Raw genomic sequence first — 22,270 nt, forward strand, 5'->3', positions numbered from 1 at the left:
AGCTGAAGGCCCTGCGTCCTTCTCTCAGCTTCGCTCTGCCGTGATTGAGCCTGGGGGGACTCAGCTTAGGAGTCTGGGACTGGGATTCAAAGCTGGAGCTTCTTGTCTGGAGCTTCTTGTCTGGAGCTCGGGGCCCGACTGTACTTGTACCAACGATATACACGCGCACGACGCTTGTCCCCGTGTCATGTCCAACCACCAGCCTGACCAACAGCAGTACCGTACCGTACTCGGCAGCTTCGCTCGTGCTGGTCTCGGTATGGGTATGGGCTTTGTGCGGAGTACCAGCACGCCAATCCGCTTTGAGCATCCTGTCCCCAGCCAACCGATTAACCAATTGCCGCGAGGCGCGACAGAATGCGGCAATGCCATGTTGCCCTTGTCAACACCAATTGGTCAAGCTGCAGCCGTTGGCCTGGCATTTGTTGCTCGGCATATCCGGATCTGGCTCGCGTCGGGGCAGACTGCCAACATCAGGTAGTATTATTCTTCACGTCCAATAAGACATATAAACTTGACTCGTCGAAAGCCTTGCTAACTTGTACGGGTGAGTATTCGCAGAGAACTCAAGGCCCTTTCACATGGCAGGGAAGTGGCCTGGTTTGCTAGCCCGATATCGTATCGTTGCCAGGACCAAGTGGTGCTAGTCAATCATACGGGACAGGCCTTTGAGCAGGGTATCTCGTGCGGTCCATTACCTAAGTGTTATCAAGCGTCCCCGTGTTTTTTGTTCCCAGTCATAAATATTATGCAGCCCGTGGATACCGAATGGTTCTCGCAGCCCGTCGAGCTGGGCTCGGCAAGTGGTGGCCCCAGATTGCCGGCCTCGTGGTCCTGCCTTATCGCAAGCGTCCATTGCTAAATACAGAAGAAATCTGATGCAATGCAGAGGCAGACAATGTATCGTGCAGGCGAGGCGATCATCCAGCATGGAAGGCCTGTCACGCAGCCGGATGCTCCATCATCGATGTTACATTCGTGATTCAATCGACTCACCAAGCATGAACCACAACGCATAAACAGCCAGGCCTCAAGATCCTTTGCTCGTAAGACCATGGCCAGCCAAGGCAGCCTTTCGAGGTCAGGCGCAACATCGACAAACTCCAAACCCATGATACCACGCTGCTTTCTCACCGCTTCAAGGATTGCAGACAGCACATACATGCCACTATTCCAAAGTCAGCAAGTGTCCGCTGAAGCAAACATGGATAAACCAACGAACCTGATATCATTGTGGAGAAGAACCATCAATCGGCCTACAGGGGCCCCCTCGTGTTCTTGCGGGAGGAGAAAATCCTTTGTCTGATCCCAAGGTGAAGATTTCTCAGCGTAACTACGGAGTATACCACTCGTGGTACATACTACTACTAGGTAGCAACCCGTGTCATAGCTGACCGCGGTAGGGGCGGCCCGTTCAAGTCGTCAGTTCTCCCCTCGTCTTCCTGGGTCACCCTGGACTTGCTCCTCGTTTGGGTTTCATTCAGATCTATTTCGATTCACATCTGCCCAAAAGAGTCGTATAAGTTTGTAAACATCAGCTTACCGTCGCCCGCGGTTTTCAGCTGCCCAGGTCAATATTGGCTCTCTTCCCCTCCTCTTCCGCAAATGCATCCCAGAAATCCTGTTAGAATGTGACCTGTTATGCTGTTGGTTCACCCCCAAACTTTTAAGAGGCTCCATCGAAATGCAGCTGCGCCTTTTTGAGGAGGGCTGCAGCCGTTCATACCGCAGAGCCGACGCCCGCCAGATGGCCATATAAATGGAGGGAAGGATCCGATGCTCGAGCTGCTGTTGTACCATCAATCCAAACAAGTTGTTTTCCTCAGCATCGATCATCATGGCCTTTTCTTGGTGCCAATCCTTGTCTCACCAGAGCTACTGGAGCGAGTTTGACCTCAAAGGAGTTAAGATCAAGGTCAAGTCTCCAAAGAGCCATGCTTTCCAAGGCGCCTCGGATAAGATTCCCCCATATTTCTGGGTCAAGGGCTTCCGGAACCGGGTTAGGAGGCTCTTGGGCCGGAAGCTCAGAAAACACTCCTTCCCTGTCCACACTGGTTATTCAGAAGCAAGAAACTTGGTCGGCCATGGCACCGTGGCAGAGTTGGCAATGTTGTCGAACCAAGCCCGAGACTTTGTCGTCGAGGTGTTTGGAGACGTTGGAGATGCGGCAGACACCTCGTCCGTGAGCGAGAACCAGTCTTTGTCTTCTCTAGAATCAGGGCCCAGAGTAGTCCAGCTTAAGCTATCCACTGATCTGCAGAGCTGGAAAGATACCCAGCACGCAGCGGGCAACATCCTGCCACCCAAAGGCACCGGACTGAAGCAAGCCTCGACCCAAACGCTCAGCAAAATCGGAGCGGCTGACTGGCCCGATGCGTTGAAAACGAACAATGCGCTCTTCGGGTGCGGCATCGCCAGCTTGCTCATGGGCGCTGCCGATGCGACAACCATGTTTTCCAATTATGTGACCGACATGGTGTTCTATTATGAGCACGGGTACAATTACGTCTACCCGACGCTTGAGCCGCTGCTGCAGAAGGGCCTAGAGGATCCGCATGCCCTGCGCACCCCGGGAGGACGCGAACGACGTGACGCCGTCTCCCTGGGTAAGCAATATATCCAGGGTAAGATCGCGCTAGAGAACCAGCACAAGAAGAACTTGTCGTATCGGTCAGCGCGATTGGACCGACGCACAGCACAGATCGTCTCCCTGTCAGAAAGCAGCCTGCTGGGCATGGCAGCTGAGGCGATCGCACGTGGCTTTGACCCTGCTGCCGTCATGGCCGATCTGGTCTTCAGCTCGCCGGGCACTGATGTGGTCGACGTGGGATGCGATTTGGTCAACTCCGAGGTCATGAACTCGTTCCTCAACGTGACGGACATTACAGAAACAGGGGTCGTTGACGAGGAAGTGCTGCGCAAGATATACGACGCGTACGCCGCGACTGGCGCCAGGATGCTAACCCAGCGATGGCATGAGCCCGTAGCCAGGATGTGCGCCGCTCTGTACACATGGCATATCCAGAACGACCGCCACATGTTCTTCCGCCGCGCTCTCCTGGGCTGGCCCAAGGCCCGCAAGACGCCGGCTAAGCCTCAGTTCGAGGCGGATTTCGACGAGGCATTTGACAAGCAGTACCACACAACGGGCTTTAGCAGACCCCTTGATGCCAAGTACGCTTGCAACGGTGAAGACACTTGCGATCACGTCAACCACTTCCTCCATCGTCACCAAGACAAGCCGCTGCTCAAGGAGCTCTGGTGGCAGCTGGTCACCGGCCCGCTGGAGTATGTCCGGGGCGGCCAGGTCGACGAGGAGCGCGAGTATGACTTGGCCGAAGGTTCGCGGCTGGCCATGGCCGACCTCTTTTCACGCGGCCAAGTGCTGGAGATGGTCTGGATCATTGCACATGCAAACTTTCACGCCTGGCAGGTTAACAATTTGTTTGAGGCGGCCATGTTTGGCAGCATTCTGGACGGGGGCAAATTGGCTGGCAAGCTGGACAGGCAGGAGGAGAGTCAGGATTGAATGATTGATACCCAAGAAGCAGGCGGAGGTGAGGTGAAAGGACAAAACGTGACGAACGGTGATGTGAATTGACATGAAGTCGAGGGAGATCAAGATACCAGCGGGTCCGTGTCATGTGTCTCGGGGTACATGTACATGTACATGTATGCGGACGCAAATGGCGGGGTACCAGTACCACATGCATGGAGGAGCGTCTCATTTTGGTGCTCTTGGAAGCACTGTACGAACTTACACACGAAGTATATGTACTCGGTTAGGATGAAATGACTTATGGTAATGCAATAACATGATTAACTGCTATCAAAATTCTCTATACTGTGCCTCCAGTAGATGTAACTTGTGCCTTTCACAGCAATTATACTTGACAAATCTCGACGTTGCGTATAGGTTCCTTGATGAAACCGCCACGTTACGAACAGTGCAGCCAAAGGGAACACAAAAGCAAGAGCTATAGAACATAAAACAAAATGCGAATGAAAATGAGGAAATTTCATCAATTACTACGTACTTTTAGAACCACGAAGCGCTCTGATGCTCCTTTGCATCGCTAGTTGTCCTTGAAACTATTGCGACACGGAGGCATCTCCCTAACCTGGAATAAATTGCTTCTCCTGTTTGACGTAAAAGTGTGTAGACATTCGACCATCTTGTGGAGATTTATGCCTCCATGGAGGACGTGAAAAGATATTGTCCTTGAACTATCTATTAATGGCTAGTAGTTTCACATGGCGACACTATAAATTGCAGTGCTTCGCATTTTGAGCTGCCAATTGCACCTCTGCGGCAGTTTTGCTATACCATGACTTCATATGATTGTATGATTGTCTGCAAAGTCTGCATTAGGTATATAAACGAATTGGTGTTATTGACATAGACGAGAGATGTGAGAGTGTTGAAAACGGTGCATAGCAATGGCTCTCTCGGCAGCTCACCACTCCCAAGTACACATTATACGCATAAGTATACATGTATATTAGTATTCTCCTACAATTATATGTTACCTATGTCATGGAGGTGAAACCTCCTCTCAGCCTAACTTGTTACTACCCTATCTGCATTAGTAGCCATTATGGCCCAATTGCTAGGTCAATAAAGCATAGCGTACGGCCTCCCAAGTTGACTATGCGTAGCAATCGAACCAGATGAATCTACACTCTCATAGAGTGAACCCAGTTGCAATCAAAAAGATTTATAACATGAACAATTGCAAAGTTCCTGTGATACTCGACGATGAGAACCCTTGACGAAATCCTGGCAGGCAAGATCTCCTACCGGTAAGGTGTTTCAGCTTTTTGGGGCACATCACTCACATTCCGCAGAATAGCCTACATTGCTGGGTCCATTTCATTCATCGCGTGTCCTCACCAAGTCCCACTGTCTGTATCACAATTTGGTCAACTTCGTAATCCTCAGTCAAGCTCCCCACTACAGCCACTCTTCGTATTGATACGATTATGCAGACAGAGAGCATCAGCTCTTGTTGAACACCATCAAACAGCTCTTCTTTTTCACCAGCAAAAGGCTCTGCAATAGCTCTGAGTGATGGAGAGGCCATGCTTGTTCGCAATCACAAGACCTAGGCTGTCAGTAGCGTCTACAGTAGGCAGGAATGGTGATAGCTGCGACAATAATAATCCAGGTGCTCTCTTCATAGGCATACCCATACATTTTCTGGTAGCCATAGATGAGCTTCTTAGAAACATGACATATCATAGGCAAAAATGATGGATAGAAAACTGTATCTCCCTGCTAGCTGTATTCACGAGATTTGGTCCAACGGAAAATGTAGTGAAAGAGAGGAAGCACCAACCATACACAAGTTCATCAAACAGGTCTCGGAAAACAAACGCCGGAGTGGGCACACTAACATGCATGTCATTTTGGATGGAATGAGTTCCAGATGTTTGGCAACTAAATAGGGTACACGATGCATATACCCCAGTGTAACTCGAACATGATACGCATAATAAGCATAAAAAAGTGAGCTTATACCTAGCTATGAGGCGTGCATGTATCGTACAAAAGTCGTGTCACTCACTAGGTTACACGCAGTGATCCTATCTTGGAACATTGAGGGTTACATGTATGTAATCTCCAAAGATTTCGCCCGAACCAATATTGCGGCTGGTGGAACAAATTTGTTTAGTTTGACTGCAAAAGGCCGAAGTACTAAACAAATTACATGTATCCGCAGCCTCTCCGCGGAATAAGACGGATTGTGCGTAACCAATAAGTGGAATCACATGGCCGTATTCCGAGATGTCTCACATAGCTTGCTTACATGTGTCTTTTATGTTGTTTGACCTAGCCGATTATCCGACCAAAATTATGGCAGCAGTCGCCTGCATGTACTCAGCATCAAGAAAGACATGAGCACTCAGACAATGAAATACGGCAGTTGGAAAAGATAGAATGCAAAGGTCCATTCCGGCGACTTTGGCTGTGCAACGGGCCAAATTGCGTGCTTGCATGATTACATGTAGTAGAGCCCGTCTACCTCAGAGCAACGTGAGCGGTGGTTAAAAGAAGTTGGCCATATGCACGCATGGCCTGAATTACAGGTTGTTGAACGGATGTCTGTTGGAAATGCAGTCATTTGTGGGGAGTAGCAAGCCACGACACATACTCGTATATCAAAATGACCTGTAACATGACCACATACGGATCCGACCGGTTGATGGCCCAAGGAACCCCGGCTGATAAGTTGGCTTTGGGATAATCCGTGATCTGCACTGGAGATCTCCAGACAAGATTCTTGATGCATGGCTTGTCTCCATCCATTGCTTCTCACATGATGGATTGCAGCGCGGGGAAACGAGCAAGGCCAAGACAGATCAGCCTTTCCAGCTGCCTACAATGGCTGACTCGAGGGAATATTGCCCAGGCGGCAGATATTGCCTCTACAAAATACAAATTAAACCCCCAATTACAAGAATAAAAATAAAAGTCAAACAAGAGTATACGGGTGAACAGCCGAGCTGAACCAACACCAGCGGGCAGTTTGAGGACCCCGGGTCGGGACGGGTTCATGTTGGGGGCTAAAGGCATGTTATGTTGTCAGCAATCTAGATGAGAATAGCCGGCCGCCGTTTGCTAGGGGCTGAGAGATAAGCATAAAGAAGGATGGAAAAGCAAACAAAAGGGGCGGGGGGGCAATGTCCATGATCCCATCTCCGTAGTGGGAACTTGACCAATGCCGGATGCCGAAATACGCCAGGAAGCATTCAATTCATGTCCGCGGAGCATCCCGGGACGAATCACGGCGAATGGCTGGTGGGAGATGACAAGCCCATGTTGCTAGATAATATCCGGGAGTAACACGCATAACGTTGAAAGGGCTTAGCCCCCAACAAAGCAGCATATAAAAGACAGAACCATCGGGATGAAAAGGGAGGATGTAATTAAAAATAGCAAAAAGAGAGAAAAGAAAGGAAGAAAAGAAACGGGGCGGCTTGAAACTCGCCGCGCTGCCAAGAATGAAATGAGCCGTGCCGAGACTGTTGGAGTCGGATTGAACACTTGCAGGATGCGGATCTGAGTCGTCACGAGGCGGGTGAGACATTCAAGGCGAAAAAGGAGAGGCAGGAAAAAGGACAACGGCACGGTTCCGGCAAACCGGAGCCGGAGTGTCTCAGCCGTCAATTCCATTCCAAACCTGTGTCACGCCGTAAACAAAAACATTTGAAATCAGGCAGAAAAAGAAATACATGGGAACAGTGCGAAGGGAATAAATGGATGGAATCATCAATTCGTCCGACTCGCTCAAGCCCGGCCAAGACTCTGCTAAAAAAAAAATACGCCCAAACCATTGAAAGCCAACCGACAAAACTTCGAGGTGCGAGTTTTTGCTGGCTGCCAAACGCCGGCATTGGCAGGCGGTGGACGCTGCGCCCTAGCGGCCCCAAAGCGGTCTACGGCGCTGGCCTCAGCGCTGTTAGTGGCCGCGAGCGCTGTGGCAGCCCGCAGTCCCCACGGTCAGGTGCCCTGTGGCCACCCCACTGGCGCTGCGCATCAGCGCTGGACTGGGGACTTGCAGCGGTAGCTCCTTGGCGACGCGTTGGCCTCGTCAACGAAGTTTTCGACAAGTTGCTTCGGGGTCTGGATCAGGATTTTTGCTTCTTCCACGACCGGGGCTTTTTGTTCCTTTTTGCTCTTTTTTGTTCTTTTTTGTTCTTGGCAGTTGGAACAAGCCCGTGAACCACATCATCCGGCATCAAATCAATCCATTCCTACAATTTACAGCACCAGTCAACATCGACTCCCCGCCATCTATCCAGCATCGACAGCCTCAACCCAACCAACCCCATACAACCACCGCGAGAATATAGCGTCAAACTTCTTCTCGGCGCCCCTCCATCTTCGTCTCCCGGCCCACGAGCTTCTTCCGGGCCCATCGGCCTGTTGCAACGGAACCGACGCCTCCGATCCAGTGACGACACAGACACAGCCTCGCCCAGCAATTGCCCTTCTCCACACGCTGGCCATCTCGCTGCTTCTACTGCTGCTTCCAAGCCCTTGGCTCGGGTTTCGGGCCTAGCGTGGCAAAAGAAGTCCAATCTGCTCACTCCAGCCCAGTCCAGTCCAGTCCTATCCCATCCTTATCATCCTCGTCCTGTCTATACTCGTATCCACGTGCGAGCCCACTTCTTCTCTTGTTCCTTATCCTCTTCTGTTCTTTTGCCGTTCGTCTTCAATCTCGTGCTTCTTCTCTCCTCTCCTGCATGTCTCGCCATCGCGACTCTCCTGGCTCGGCTACCATTGACTGGGGAGTAACTTCAAGTTTGCAGTGCCAGCCCGTAGGCCGCTGCTTCTCCCGGCGTCAGCTTCCGTCAGAACCTCAACTTCAACCGGCGCCTTGAGCCAAGCAAAGACCCTGGACTGCCAATTGTGTTAGTTTGGGCACGCGAGGTTGGGCCTTGAAACGGAGCTAGGCAAAAAAGCAAAAAGCCGAGAAGCAACGGACGATTGCTGTTTGGAGAAGGGGGAAAAAAATAATTTTGTCGGCAAACCCGACACGAGGGTTGACGAGAAGGAGTCGGAAGAAGGAGGAGAAGAGAAGAGAAAGACTCATCATCAATAAGAGGAGGTTGCGAAAGAACCGGAGGAAACCCAGGACCTACCTAGGTTGAAAGACGAACAAGACACTTTCGAAAACAGCTGCTGCTGATCCCCGTCCACCTCGTCGCGATACCCCCAACCGACCGCCACCATGGCGTGGGACAACCTCGACATCACCAAGCCGCACTTGGTCTACATTATCCTCGGCGGCTTCACCTCGCTTTTCATGCTATGTTCTTCCATTATCAAGGAGCGCATGTACATTGGCGAGGCCACCATCGCCACCCTCTGCGGCGTCATCTTCGGACCCCATGCCGCCAACCTCATCGACCCGCGGTCCTGGGGCAGCGTTGATATCGTCACCGTCGAGTTCTCGCGCATCGTTCTCGTCGTCCAGTGTTTTGCCGTCGGGGTCGAATTGCCCAAGTTTTACATGGAGAAGCACTGGCGCTCCGTCGTCTTCCTGCTGGTGCCCGTCATGGCCGTTGGCTGGCTTCTGGTCAGCCTCTTCGTCTGGTGGATGATCCCGCCGCTTAACTGGCTCGAATCCCTCGTCGTCGCCGCCTGCGTCACCGCCACCGATCCCGTCCTGGCCTCGTCCGTGGTTGGCAAGGGTAAATTCGCCAAGCGCGTGCCCAAGCATCTGCGAGACTTGCTGTCGGCCGAGTCTGGCTGCAACGACGGCATGGCCTTTCCCTTCATCTACCTCTCGCTCTACCTGATCCAGTACAACCGCAACGCCGGCGACGTCAGCTTCCACTTTGTCGTCTATGTCATCCTCTACGAGTGCATCTTTGGCGCCTTCTACGGCTTCATGATCGGCTATATTGCGCGCCGCGGCATCCGCTACGCCGAGGAGCACGACATGATTGATCGTGAGAGTTTCCTCGTCTTCTACTTTGCCCTCTCGCTCTTCTGCGCCGGTTCGGGTAGTATCCTCGGCGTAGACGATCTCCTCGTGGGCTTTGCTGCCGGAGTCGGCTTCTCTAACGACGGCTGGTTCGGCGAAAAGACGGAGGAGTCGCACGTTTCCAACGTCATCGACTTGCTTCTCAATCTGGCCTACTTTGTCTACTTTGGCACCATCATCCCGTGGGAGCAGTACAACAACGGCTTCTTGGGCATGGAGGTTTGGCGTCTCGTTGTTATCGCCATCTTCGTCATCCTGTTCCGCCGCATTCCCATCATGATGATGCTCAAGCCGCTCATACCAGACATCAAAAACTGGCGCGAGGCCCTCTTTGCAGGCCATTTCGGCCCAATAGGCGTCGGCGCCATCTTCGTCGCCATTCTTGCGCGGGCTGAGCTGGAGCACGACGAGCCTGTGCCGTTATCGGACTTGCCAGCCGAGGGCACAGATCATTACAACCTGATTTACCTCGTGTGGCCAATAGTCACGTTCCTCGTCATCTCGTCCATTCTCGTCCACGGCTCCTCGATTGCCGTCTTCACGCTCGGCAAGCGCATCAATACCCTGACGCTAACCATGTCTTACACCGCCGCCCCCGAGGATGGACCGTCGTGGATGAACAGGCTGCCCAGGATCTCGTCCCAGTCTAGATCCCAGGCCCGAACGATGTCGGAGACATCCTTTGACGACTACAAGACGCCCGAGTTCCCCCCCGGCACGCTGCCCCCACCCGCGCAGTTTCTCCGTCGCCAGAGAGAAGAGGACAATGGCCGCTCGGGCAGCCGTCCGTCATCATTGGTGGCCAAGAAGAGAAAGCACAGAAAGTGGGACGACGGCATTGGGCCTGGCGGCCCCATCAGTCAATCGGCCATCTTCCCTAACCGCTCAACGCCGGTATCGCCCTCGCCCGAAAAGGAGACACCGCCAGAGACTGAAGTCAGAGACTCCACCCTGTCCGGCGACAGCCCTACAGATGTTGAGCTGGAGAAGCTAGACGACGCAGAGGAGGATCGTGGCCGCCGCCGCAGAGCTGACGAAAGCCAGAGCCCCCGGGCACCGCACGTCAACGTCTACGAGGAGGGCACCCACCTGGTCTTTGAAAACGACGATGGCGAGGTGGTCGATGCTCAACCAGCCCAGCGCAAGCCTGAAGAAGGCGGAAGAGAAGACGGAAAACGGCCCGCGCCCGCTCGGCAGATATCCAAGTCCGAGGCGGAGCGCTTCCATTGGACCGTCGACAACATCAAGCGTAAAATGACAGACGTGTACAGCTCCGAAGTGGAGAAGCGAAAAGAGAAGGACAAGTCAAGACGACGACATGAACCGGCCCGAGCCTATCAGTTCGGTAACGCTGTACGTCCCTCATTGATTCCCGTTGTGGCTTTGCATTGCCTTCTAACCTGACTGCTTATAGATTATCGTCGAAGACGAGGACGGAGAAGTCGTTAAGACCTATGAACTCCCCCCGCAGAAGCCCACTGGCCAGGAAAGTACCCTCATCAACAACAGTCTCAAGTACCTTGGATTGGGCGCCCTCGCACGCCAGCCCGAAAGGTCGGCCGCGTCTGCTGCCGAAGAAGGCAAGGCAGGCGAATCCTCTGCCGCCGGTGCAGCAGCTTCATCGTCGGCCAAACCCGTGTTCAAGCCCGGCTGGACGACCGGCTTTGGCGTTCTCGGCGGAGGCGGTGGCGAAGGCCGCAGGAAGAGCGTGGTCCACGAGGAGTCTGACGATGATAAGCAGATTCGCTTCACCATTGGAGGCGTGGGACGACGCATGACCAAGGAGGACTTTATCCGCGAGGTGCAAAAGCTCGATGTGGGCACGCGCAAGGAGGTCGTGGACCAGTCGTCCGCCTCCACCGCGCTCAAGGACCTTGCTCGGCAAGACCTGCCACTGAGGCGGCCGCAGGACATTCCCGAGATTGTCGAGCCGGAATCCAGCTCCGCCCCCAGCTCCACATCGGCCTCCACATCCGTCTCCCCCGCTCCCCGAGGCAGCTACCGAAACTCCGAGTCCGTGTCGCCGAGGCGGCAAGTTGAAGCGCCCCGAGGCCGCCCGGTCGACGCCCCTCTCCAGCCTTCAGAGCTGGAAGGCGAAACTGCCGTGGAGCGCAAGCGTCGCCTTGCTGCTTTGGGAGGACAACAGAGCGAGACGGAAGGCAGCGGGAGTGCAGCAGCCAGGCGACACAGGTCGGACAACAATAACAACAACAACAATAACAACAACAACCTCTCGACGGGCGAGACACCGGCTGAGCGAAGGCGGCGAGAAGCAGCCCTTGGCGTAGGCGGCGCGGCTGCCGCTGAGGACAGCGACTCTGACGACGAGGGCACGCCGCGAGTGCCGCCTGCACGGAGGGGAATTCGGTTCGCGGAGCAGCCCAACAGGCAAATGTGATGTACTCTTTCACTGTGCTTTTTTTCCTCGTCGCTTTGCGTGTTGGTTGAGAGTTGATTCGGGGGCTATATATATTTTCTTTTTATTAATTATGGTGTTATATCAAAGACTTGGGAAAACTCGTTTGCATAAGACGGTGCTTTTTTTTTTTGACGAAAAGAAGAAGGAGGAGGAAGCAGAAGAAACAAAAGGGGGAAAGCAGCGGGATACAGGCAGCGCGAATTTTTCTTTTGTTTTTTTTTTTTGTTTTTTTGTTTTCGTTTACACGGTTGCATAGCGTAATCTGCATGAAGATGTATGACGAACCAAAAAAGGGCTTTTTGTTTGTTTTTTTTTTTCTATTTCCTTTTGCTTTTTGATTCCGCTGGTTTAGGTTTGATGAGATGGGCATGTAAGGAATGGGATGTATGATATAAACACAACATATTGGGCCACGAATTTAAGATATCTATCTATTTATTATCTATTCGCATCATATTACCCTCGTTAATCTACTAAGCTGAAAGCCTTCGTTCGTTGCACCATGACGGGATTGTCATACACGACTTTCAACTTTGGGCAAAAGTGGTTCTTTACCCCTGACTAGTGCAGCCTCTCCAATTGAATTCGTCCAGCTAACAAAAGGACCATGTAATACAAAACCTCCATCCCACGCTCTCAATATATTAAACACTGCTAGTCTAGGTAACACACAACCAATGGGATATGAACCCAACCACCAAATACTAAGACAGACAAACCAATGGGATCATGGACTCAACCACAAACACCGACTCCCCCCTGTCCACATCGGCCAACGTCGTCGGCATCCTCACCTTTGTCGTCGCCATCGCAGCCGCGGCATACGCCCGCATCGCCTTTTTGCGCAACAGCTCCGACGAGTACTTTCGCGTCAAGACGTCACTATCGTGGTACAAGACTGAATCGACCTGGCTCGCAGACCTCTTGCGCACGCTGCAGGACACGCCGCAGCACGACGAGAAGAAGCGGCAGCACCAAATGTACGCGTTTGTCATGGACGACCTGCTCAACCTGGAGCAGCGGCTGCTGGAGCTCGTCACCGACATTGAAGTCAAGTCTGCGCTGAGGGGCACTTCGGAGTGGACGCTTCTGCCGCGGGGGTGGTCGGGCGGCAAGCCCTCGGTGGCGGTGTCGTGGATGGCGGTGCGGACAAAGGCGATGGAGCTGGTGAGGCAGCGGGAGGCGTTGACGGCACGAGTGCAGTTTCTCCAGATGAGCATGATTTCGGCGCGCATCGACGATCTCGAGGGGCGACTGAGACGGCACGAGAGAGAGAAGCCAAGGAGCGAAGATCCATGGGAGTCGTCAGAGTACGGAGAGTAAACGAGAAGAAGAAGAAGAAGAAGAAGAAGAGGAAGAAGAAAGACAATCGAGTTGGCTCTCTTATTTGACCGAGTATCCATTCAGCCAGACATACGCCCCCGTCACCAAGAGGCTCGGCACCGCCCACAGCAGGTCCAGCTCGACGACGGCCCACAGCCACAGACACCCGAGCGGGGGCGCGCGCTTCATGTTGTACAGGTAGCCCTTTGAGTTTGTGATGAAGACGAGGGCGCACCCGGCGACGCAGCTCATGGCGAAGAAGAGCATCTGGCGGAGGGTCCTCTGGAAGCGGCGGGGGAGGCCGGGGACGAGGGTCTGGTTTGGCTCGGAGGCGTGGAGCGTGTAGAAGAGGAAGAAGAAGACTGTGAATGGTGAGTGAGTGATTGGTCGATGTTAGGTAGAATAGACGAGAAAAAAAAAGAGGTTTTACCCAACCACGCCCGGCCAGCATTGACGGTGATTCGTTTCCATTTAATCTCCGTGCCGTACTGCTTCATCACCAAGACGTCAAACGTAAAGTGCAGCATCGCCAACGTCGTCGTGTACAGCAGCGCCTCGAGAAACCGCTCGGCTCCAGGCGATAGCTTGGCCTCTTCATCTTCATCGTCGTCGTCGCTTTCGTCTTTCCCGGCAAGTTGTCTCTCGCGGCGGGCGGCTTGTTCGAAGAGGGATCGTTCCGAGGCAATGTCCAGCAACGTCTTTTCGGTGGGCGCGGAGCGGTCCGGCTGGCGAAGCTTGATTTTCGGTTCCTTTCGGTTCTTGGCCATGGCTGAAACGTGTGAATAATTCGCGACGCAGGGGGGAAAAAAATAAAGAAAAAAAAAAGGCAAAACAATACAAGCAAAGACTGGTGGATGTTGGTGAGATTGGGGGAGGATTATCGAGTACGTGTCTCGTGAGAATTGACAAATGACAAATGACATCAGTTCTAGATCGACCGAGGCAGGTGTCGGCGGGCCAATCAGCGGGTGCAGCGAGACTCCGCAGCAGGTCGGATCGGGACCTGTCAGGTGCTTATCGATAATGCTCCAGCGCCCTGGATGCCCCTGAAGGCTGAAGGGTGTGGCGCTACAGATGCAGTATCTGTTAGTACTGGATTCAGATGAGATGAGATGATGAGGATGTTGGTTGAGACATTGGAGGGTGAGATTGGCTGATGACAGCAGTGACAGTGATGATAAGAAGAATGCTAGAGTAAGATGGAGTCGAAATAAAATAATGTCCAGTGGATTCGATAACCAGTCCCCGTCAAGCTCAAGCTCATCATCCCGCCATTCCATCTGCCGCAAGCCACACGAGTTCCCTCGGCATCTTCTTCAACAGCTTCCAGCTTCCAACCACCAACAGTCGCTCGCCCTCACCGCATCGTTGCCCCCGTGATGCCCTCCAACGATCCCTTGCAGCATCCCCAACTGGCGCGTTTCACCCTCCAGCCAATTGCCGCTAAACTCGATACCCAAAACTGCCCTTTTATACCACTGCTACCTTGACCTTGCAGCGTCAAATCAGCTGTTCGGCGCACTCGCTGCGGCCCGCCTTGCTGCTGCTCTCCCCCACTCCATCCCGCCTTTTTCCTCACGCACGCACTTGCGCCCTGCGAACCCACCTTGCCTCGTCCCCAACAAAAACACCACCGAGACGCATCACCACCACGCAAACTGCGATCAAGACAAGCATCAAGAACCAGCAATCAAGAATCAACAGCACAAACCACAGCATCCACCAGATCTCTACCGAGGCAAACCCCCGACCACGCCACGCTCCGCCACCCCGCCAGCCTCGTCTCGTCTCGTCTCGTCTCGTCTCGTCTCTTCTACTCGTCTCTTCTTTTTCCTCTTCTCGTCTCTTCTTTTCAATCCCGCAGCCATGCCAAACTCCCTCAGCCTTCCCTTCCGACTCCCCTTCAACCTGCCCTTCAAGCTGGACCTCGACTCCAAGGCCCTCTTCGTGCTGGCCGCGTCCCTCGTCGCCGCCGTGCCATGCATCTACATCTGCACCGCCAGCGCCGTGCGCAACCGCTTCCCGGAGCTGCTGGAGAAGCGCGTGTGCCTGCTGATTGCGCATCCCGATGACGAGGCCATGTTTTTCGCCCCGACGGTGCTGGCGCTGGCGCGGCCGGAGACGGGCAACCACGTCAAGATTTTGTGTTTGAGCGCAGGTACGACAAGACAAGCCGACGGATGGACAACGCGGACGAGACGAGGACAATCAAGATGAAGATGGAGAAACGGATAATAGGCGCAAAACCGGCTGACTTGCGGTTTCTAGGAAATGCCGAAGGCCTCGGCGATACCAGAAAGAAGGAGCTCGTCAAGAGCGGCCTGGCCCTGGGCCTGCGAGACGAGTCCGACGTCTTTGTCGTCGACAACCCGTAAGTCGCATCCATCCATCCCCTGCCATCGCAAGACAAACGACGACCAACACGATTGCGCCCCGCAGCAAGGACTTCCCCGACTCCATGACGACGCACTGGGACGAGACCAAGATCGCCAACCTGCTCACCAAGGCCTTTGCGCCGCAGTTGGCGCACCAACGAGCCGAAAACATGTCTCAGCCCACGGCCAACATCGACGCCCTCATCACCTTTGACGGCCACGGCGTGTCGTCTCACCCCAACCACATCTCGCTCTACCACGGCGCGCGGGGCTTCGCCAAGGCCCTCACGGAGGGCAAGCCCGAGTGGAAGAGCCCGGTCGACGTCTACACACTAAACACGGTCAACCTGCTGCGCAAGTACTCGGGCGGCCTGGACCTCTTCACCACCATCGCCTCGTCCTTGTTCACGCGCGACAAGGACCCCGAGCACCCCGAGACGCTCGTCTACACCAACAACATTGTCGGACCCGAGCCCAAGCTGGGCACCGCCTGGTCCGCCATGACCACCGCCCACAAGAGCCAGATGGTCTGGTTCCGCTACTTGTGGCTCGGTTTCAGCCGATACATGCTGGTCAACGACCTGCACCTGGAGAAGGTCGACCAAGATAACTAGGAAGAAACAGAATACAAAGAAAAAAACACATATAAACAAGTTCGATATACAAATATATACTTGCTCAACGAGAGCCGTGTGAGAAGGACAGCTGGATTTGGGACTGGGAAATGAAATAAACGGATCAAGATGGGAGGGGGGAGGCGTTGCATGAGCGGCGTTTTTCTTGGCAAGCCGGCTACCGTGTAAGGGGTGATGATTTGAAGAGCCTAGATGCATGTCAAGGGCCTTTTTACGTTTTTTTTTTATGATGACATGTATCTCTCTTTGTGCGTGTTTGTGCGTGGTGATTTGATTTGATCTTGGTTTTGATAGGTTTGGCTTATGACCATGTAGACAGACGCAGAGACGACGATGCTTGAAGGTGAGGCTAGATTGAAGACTAATGCACAACTCCTGCTTCAGTTCAGTTTTATTCTACGAGTGATGAAATAGGTATGGGAGCTCTATGCACTGCCGCTGTCGACTTTGTAAGCAGCTCGTTACAAATCGAGATGTCATACAAGTGTCTTGAGTGCCAAGTCAAACCGGCCACTTCTACACACAAAACATGCATCTAAAACGCTCCCTCGTGCTTTCTACACTCACTCACGCGCCTACCAGGTACACGATGCAAAGTCAACAGCTGCATCAGAGCAGAAGCAGTTGCTCCTACCCATCCAGGCAAGATAAACATGCATCCCGCTCAACCTGGAAAATACTTTGGAGTGTTGCATCTTTCACGACAGTCTGTAAACAAGGCTTCTCGCACAACCTTTTTTTTTGGAATTCCAGTTTCATTCTTGTTTTTTTCTAAAATACATCCATTGTTACCTCTTATAGTACCGCCTTGATATCACGTTGATGATGGATAGCTCAGTTGAAAAAGACTTGGAGTTGCGGCCGAAGGGAAAAGAGCTGGCAGAGGAACCAGAGGCATCGGGATCGGGATCAGCAATGGCATCAGAGGCATCAGGGTCGTCACAGCCATCTGAGTCAGGATCAGCAATGGCATCGAAGGTATCGGGTTCATCGTATGCATCAGGATCAAGATCAGCAATGACTTTCAAGGCATCGGGTTCATCGTATGCATCAGGTTCATCATATGCATCAGGATCATCGTATGCATCAGGATCATCACAACCATCAGGATCAGCAAATACGTCCCAGTCATCAAAGCCAGAGCAAGCAGAGCAATCAGCGTTGGAAGCCGCCAAGGCCGACAGAGCTGCAAGAAACGCCGCATACAGAAAGGACATTGCAGACAACTCAAAGGAACTCGCCAGACTCGCCAAAATAATCTCCAAGATGAAGCGATCACCGTCGCCGCCAGCCCCCCGTCCTCTCAGGAGGAAAAGGTCAAACACCGATCTGCTATGCGAACTCATTATATCACGGATCAAGTCGGGTGAATGCAAACCAGAGGACATAGTCGAGCTGCTTGTCGGCGGCGATGAGGAAGAAGGTGGCCAGCTCAGGCCCAGAAAGAAGAGCATGTACGACATTGGCAGCAGCTTGGTGAAAGGCAAAGGCAAAGGTTACGGCCTGGACATTGACATTGACAAGGGCAAAGGCAAAGGTTACGGCCTGGACATTGACATTGACAAGGGCAAAGGCAAAGAGAAAGAAGTAGAAAGGGATATTACTGAAATCATCTGTCCCGCAGGCGACATGCTCTTGGGGATTGACGGCTCCAACGTGGCATTCCAGGTCTATTCGCAGAGCCTCATGTGCGCATCGGAGACCTTTGAACAATTAGTCGAGGACATCATGCTCTCGTCCGGGGACAACGAGAAGATCCTCGTGCTCGACCCGGAAAAGGTCGACATTGTTCGCCTCGTCTGCCACATCCTCCACCTCCAGAACCACATGCTGCCGCAGTCGCTCATGCCGTGGACGCTCCTCGACATGGCGATTATGGTGAACAAATACGGTATGCAGAGGGCCGTCGTGCTCGCGGCGCGGCAGTGGCTGCTCAGCGGCAGAGACAACCACCAGTTCGTCTCAGATCCCACGCTGGCAACGGGGTGCTACATGGTGGCGGCGGCCTTGTTCTTTGACGATGCCATGTTTGAGAAGTGCGTCTGGGAGCTGATTTCCATTTGTACGGTGCCCTTTGGGAGACTCTGGGCATGGCCCGCTCTGAGGGAGCAAGTGTCTCCCAAAGCCGTCAGTGGGTGCCCCCTTTTGCTTCTCTCCTTTTTTTATACCAAGGCATCACGTTGAATCAATGCTGACAGCAATTCCTACTAGAACTGCTCACGCTCCTGAGGAACAAGGCACGAGCCAGGGTGTACCAGATACTCCTCGCCGAGACGGGACTGCGCTGCTACGCCGGTTGGGACACGACCCTCCAAGAACGGTACGAAGGGATCCTCGCCCGGTTCAAGCCAGTAACGACGGTTCACCTCCCCCTTGCGCAAGTGATTATTGAGTTGAAGAAGGCATTGATCCGAGAGTTGGGAGGGCCCAACTCGCCGATAGACTGCTTGGTGAGCATCTCAACGGACTTGGACATGATTTCGCAGACTGCTGGGATAAGCTTGGAAAAGTACACGGAGATTTTGACAAAGGAAGGGGATGCCGGGTTGGAGTATGTGACTCCTGATGATGGGGAAGCATCTGCTAAAGGTGAAGCATCTGCTAAAGGTGAAGCATCTGCTGAGAGTAGCTTGCCCACTGCGACCTTTGACTGAAGAGTTGGAGAAGAGAGGATACTGGTGGATATGCATGGAGAATGAGATACCCGCTGTGTATCCACGGGGTTATAGTGTTTAGGGAGATGCCAAGTGCCGGTTTGGAAGAGTTGAAGGGGCATTAGGATGGTAGTAGTCGGATAGAGGTGGAGAAGCTTGCTCGGGCATGGGTATCAGTATATTTTTCTATAGAAACACCAATTCTGTCTGTATTCGACTGGATAGTTGTGTCGTGAGTATCCAACATGGGGAGGAGCATAGAATTGCTTCAAGACACGGCGACGGTCACCATCCCCATCAGCCAGCATTGTGACAAACCCTTGAGCGACAAAATCTGCAAAAGGGGAATCTTGGAGAAAATTCTAATTCTGCTCTTCATGCAACGAGGACCTACAATATCGCCACGATGCAACATCTTCTCATGAGATGCCTCCTCAGCAGCCAACAACACAGTCGGCTACCCTCGGTGCATGAATGCAATGTCGTTTTTACAAGCATCATCAAAAAAAAATCATACTCGTATGTTTCAAATCCGAGTCCTATCACCCGATCCCCCTTTTTCCACTTCCAAGACCAAAAAAAAATGAGAAAACGGCCTGGGCGTATCCACCTATGTGGTTAAAAGAAGGCAAAAAAAATCATCACCACCATCCATCCAACGAACCAGAATCACACGTGCTGGAACACCCCCCCCCCCCCCCCCTGCAAACCGAAGCTTACCGCCCAGCTACTCGTTTGCCAACAAAAAAAGAAGGCAATATAATTCTTGCAAAATTTCATTCCACGAGATCCATATTTTTTCTTTCCGCCGTGGTATGTAGTACCTAGTAATTTATTACGAGAGAGAAGGGGGGCTCCATCTCGCCACTTTCAGCCCTTTCTCTTCCCGCTTCTGCTACGGTAGTACGAGTAAGCAAGGGGGATGTCCACTTCGGCAGTGGGAAGGGAAAATACGTGTAAGAGCGTAACCCTATTCTACAACAGCCGCTTTCAGCTACAGCTTGTTACTGGGTAGTTCAAAAATGCTGGCAAGGTATCCATCGTTGCTTGTGACTTGCAAGTTTCGGGGCGGAGACGGAAAAGTGGATGAACGGATCCCGGCTTGCGGGTCGTCGCCCGCTGGGTAGAGCTTTTTTTCCAATTGCATCTCTTCATGACTCTTTTTTTTTTTTTTGCGTTGGGCTTGTAGGGCTTTGAAGGACCTGAGAATGGTAAAGGGTGAAAAGGGGGTACGAGTGCAGCATGTTGCAAATGGGATGGATTGATGCTGGTAATTAGAGAGAATGCGTGTATCAGCCGCGAATTGCTCACGCGGCGAGTTACGTGTAAACAGTGACGAGCCTTGCGAATAGTAGTTTCATCTGCTTCGTCATGTCGCATCTGCAATTGTCTGTAGGCCATGTGTTGCGTATGTAATCGAAGCCTCTGGAACAACATGACCCGAAGCCGAAGCGACAGGAAACGCGGCGATGATTCCATCTCGGCTTCGGCCTTGCTTCGTCATCCACCAGCCTCACATCATCGTCGAAACCAGCCAACCAACGTTCCGTCACGCGCCACACGTTGCCGGTCATCATCATTCGCTTCATACCGAAACCAAGAGAAAGAAATAAAACAAAAAATCATCAATTAGAATCCAATAGTAGTACAAGTGAAAACCACACTCCCCTCCCCCTTGCCCATCTTCGGCCCGAGCGCCTTAACCCGCCTCTTACCGGCTCTCATCAACGTCGTATTTCATTCCCCTCCCGTACCTGAAAATCAAGGCTACGATCCAATTCTATTTGCTCCATCAAAAAAAAAAAAAAAATCTTTTCAGCCCACACTCCCCCTGCTGAGTCAGTGCCGAAAGCAACACCAGCACCAGCTGAGCCACAACATGCAGCTCCGTAGACTCACACATGATGACTGTTTCGACCCAATGATTCCACTCTAAACTCCTGGATTCCCACCCAAAACCTCCACTCCCTCAATCCAGGTTTTTCACGATGCCTCCAGTGAGTTTTTCTCTTCTTCTTCCCAAACCGGAGCTTCCCCTGCCTGGCTACGATCGGGTTGTGGGTCCCCGGCAGACCGAAGCCGAATGGATCGCTGGTGACGGATCCGCCGTCCGCAGGTGATGCGTAAATGACCAAGAACAGTTACAGTACAGAAAAACATGTTTTTTTGTTTTTTTTTAGAAATGGAAATCTTGTTTGTCATAGGGGGGGTGTACGCGGACACGGAATGGAAATTCACGGCATCGTGAACAAAGTACGTACCTGAGTTGAAATGGAGGCGAGGGATTGGTTTTGTATATAAGACGAGGCTTGGGCCGTGCTTTTGAACAAGAGGAATTCTCATCATCATCAGCTACAAAGACAACTCAGACACTCATCTACACACAAAAACATTCAAAAAGCTCCAGCTTTTCAAACAATCCTCCACAGTCCAACATTCTCTATACTTGAAAAACAACAAACAACAAAACGACCTTCAAAATGTTCGTCGGCGACCTCGTCCACTTCCGCGCTGCCCTCAGCAACGGCATCACCCACGAGATGATTCTCTGCCCCTCAACCGCCACCACGCCTGCCACCTCCGCCGCAAACACCCCAGACAACCGCTCCCTCGCCTCGGAGAAGAAGAAGAAGCGCTTCTCCTCCTTCTTCTCCCGCCCCCGCCCCGTTGTCAAGGCCGCCAACGTCGGCGCCGGCATGAAGCTGCCCATGAACATTGTCTAAACAACCAATCGACACTTGCCATGAACATTGTCTAAACAACCAATCGACACTTCCCATGAACACTGTCCAAACAAACACACATAATGGACACTCTTCACCAACAAGAGACTACATCAAACATTGTTTACCTGTGCTCCTGAACTGCGGAAAAAGGGGGGGTTTGGATATCGCTCAATCTATGCCCAGCACGATGGAATAAAAAACAAAACAAGCAACACAAAAAAAACACTCCTTTGAGACGACGACCAACGAACAAACAACACCCAAAAGTTTTTTGCTTTTTCGACTACTTTCTTTCTCTTTTGTTACTACACAAGGGTTTTTTTTGGGGGGGCATGGATTTCAGGCAGGCTGGGAGCACAAAAAGTTTTCATGAGTATTAGATTCTATACCCATTTGATTCGAGAAAACACGAAGGATACCCTTTTGTACAAAAAGGGGGAGGCGGAATGACACATATACACACACTACATTTTAATAATATATAATCTCATTCCCCAATTTTCTCTAGCTTTCTAACTGTGAAGTGATGCTTCAAGTAAATGACATGGCTTAAAAGATCCTTGGTAAAGACACTTCAGATGAATAGCATGGTGAGCTACCTATAAAAGACAACCAACCTTAGTAATGACAACTACATCTTT

General features: G+C 52.3%; 8 protein-coding genes across 8 annotated transcripts; 6 read left to right on the forward strand and 2 right to left on the reverse strand.

Annotated features, from left to right (window-relative positions):
* Positions 1–1,837: 1,837 nt before the first annotated feature.
* Positions 1,838–3,529, forward strand: Triagg1_4384 (uncharacterized protein; the record flags this gene model as incomplete). Its single annotated transcript, XM_062898781.1, has 1 exon — positions 1,838–3,529. The coding sequence occupies one exon, from the start codon at positions 1,838–1,840 to the stop codon at positions 3,527–3,529; it is 1,692 nt and encodes a 563-aa protein (XP_062756891.1).
* A 5,209-nt stretch (positions 3,530–8,738) lies between these two features.
* On the forward strand, positions 8,739–11,895 carry Triagg1_4385 (uncharacterized protein; the record flags this gene model as incomplete). Its single annotated transcript, XM_062898782.1, has 2 exons — positions 8,739–10,850; positions 10,912–11,895. The coding sequence occupies 2 exons, from the start codon at positions 8,739–8,741 to the stop codon at positions 11,893–11,895; spliced, it is 3,096 nt and encodes a 1,031-aa protein (XP_062756892.1).
* A 750-nt stretch (positions 11,896–12,645) lies between these two features.
* On the forward strand, positions 12,646–13,239 carry Triagg1_4386 (uncharacterized protein; the record flags this gene model as incomplete). The annotated part of the gene is made up of 1 exon (XM_062898783.1): positions 12,646–13,239. The coding sequence occupies one exon, from the start codon at positions 12,646–12,648 to the stop codon at positions 13,237–13,239; it is 594 nt and encodes a 197-aa protein (XP_062756893.1).
* Positions 13,240–13,299: 60 nt separating this feature from the next.
* Triagg1_4387 (uncharacterized protein) lies at positions 13,300–14,006 on the reverse strand (the record flags this gene model as incomplete). The annotated part of the gene is made up of 2 exons (XM_062898784.1): positions 13,300–13,601; positions 13,670–14,006. The coding sequence occupies 2 exons, from the start codon at positions 14,004–14,006 to the stop codon at positions 13,300–13,302; spliced, it is 639 nt and encodes a 212-aa protein (XP_062756894.1).
* A 612-nt stretch (positions 14,007–14,618) lies between these two features.
* Triagg1_4388 (uncharacterized protein) lies at positions 14,619–16,228 on the forward strand (the record flags this gene model as incomplete). The annotated part of the gene is made up of 4 exons (XM_062898785.1): positions 14,619–14,658; positions 14,738–15,397; positions 15,508–15,610; positions 15,679–16,228. The coding sequence occupies 4 exons, from the start codon at positions 14,619–14,621 to the stop codon at positions 16,226–16,228; spliced, it is 1,353 nt and encodes a 450-aa protein (XP_062756895.1).
* An 809-nt stretch (positions 16,229–17,037) lies between these two features.
* On the reverse strand, positions 17,038–17,637 carry Triagg1_4389 (uncharacterized protein; the record flags this gene model as incomplete). The annotated part of the gene is made up of 1 exon (XM_062898787.1): positions 17,038–17,637. One exon carries the CDS (start codon positions 17,635–17,637, stop codon positions 17,038–17,040), a length of 600 nt encoding a protein of 199 aa, XP_062756896.1.
* A 64-nt stretch (positions 17,638–17,701) lies between these two features.
* Triagg1_4390 (uncharacterized protein) lies at positions 17,702–18,903 on the forward strand (the record flags this gene model as incomplete). The annotated part of the gene is made up of 2 exons (XM_062898788.1): positions 17,702–18,380; positions 18,461–18,903. The coding sequence occupies 2 exons, from the start codon at positions 17,702–17,704 to the stop codon at positions 18,901–18,903; spliced, it is 1,122 nt and encodes a 373-aa protein (XP_062756897.1).
* Positions 18,904–21,383: 2,480 nt separating this feature from the next.
* On the forward strand, positions 21,384–21,626 carry Triagg1_4391 (uncharacterized protein; the record flags this gene model as incomplete). The annotated part of the gene is made up of 1 exon (XM_062898789.1): positions 21,384–21,626. One exon carries the CDS (start codon positions 21,384–21,386, stop codon positions 21,624–21,626), a length of 243 nt encoding a protein of 80 aa, XP_062756898.1.
* Positions 21,627–22,270: the final 644 nt, after the last annotated feature.

The sequence above is a fragment of the Trichoderma aggressivum genome, assembly GCF_033847375.1.
Source record: "Trichoderma aggressivum f. europaeum strain CBS 100526 chromosome Unknown scaffold_013, whole genome shotgun sequence".
Lineage (NCBI taxonomy): Eukaryota > Fungi > Ascomycota > Sordariomycetes > Hypocreales > Hypocreaceae > Trichoderma > Trichoderma aggressivum.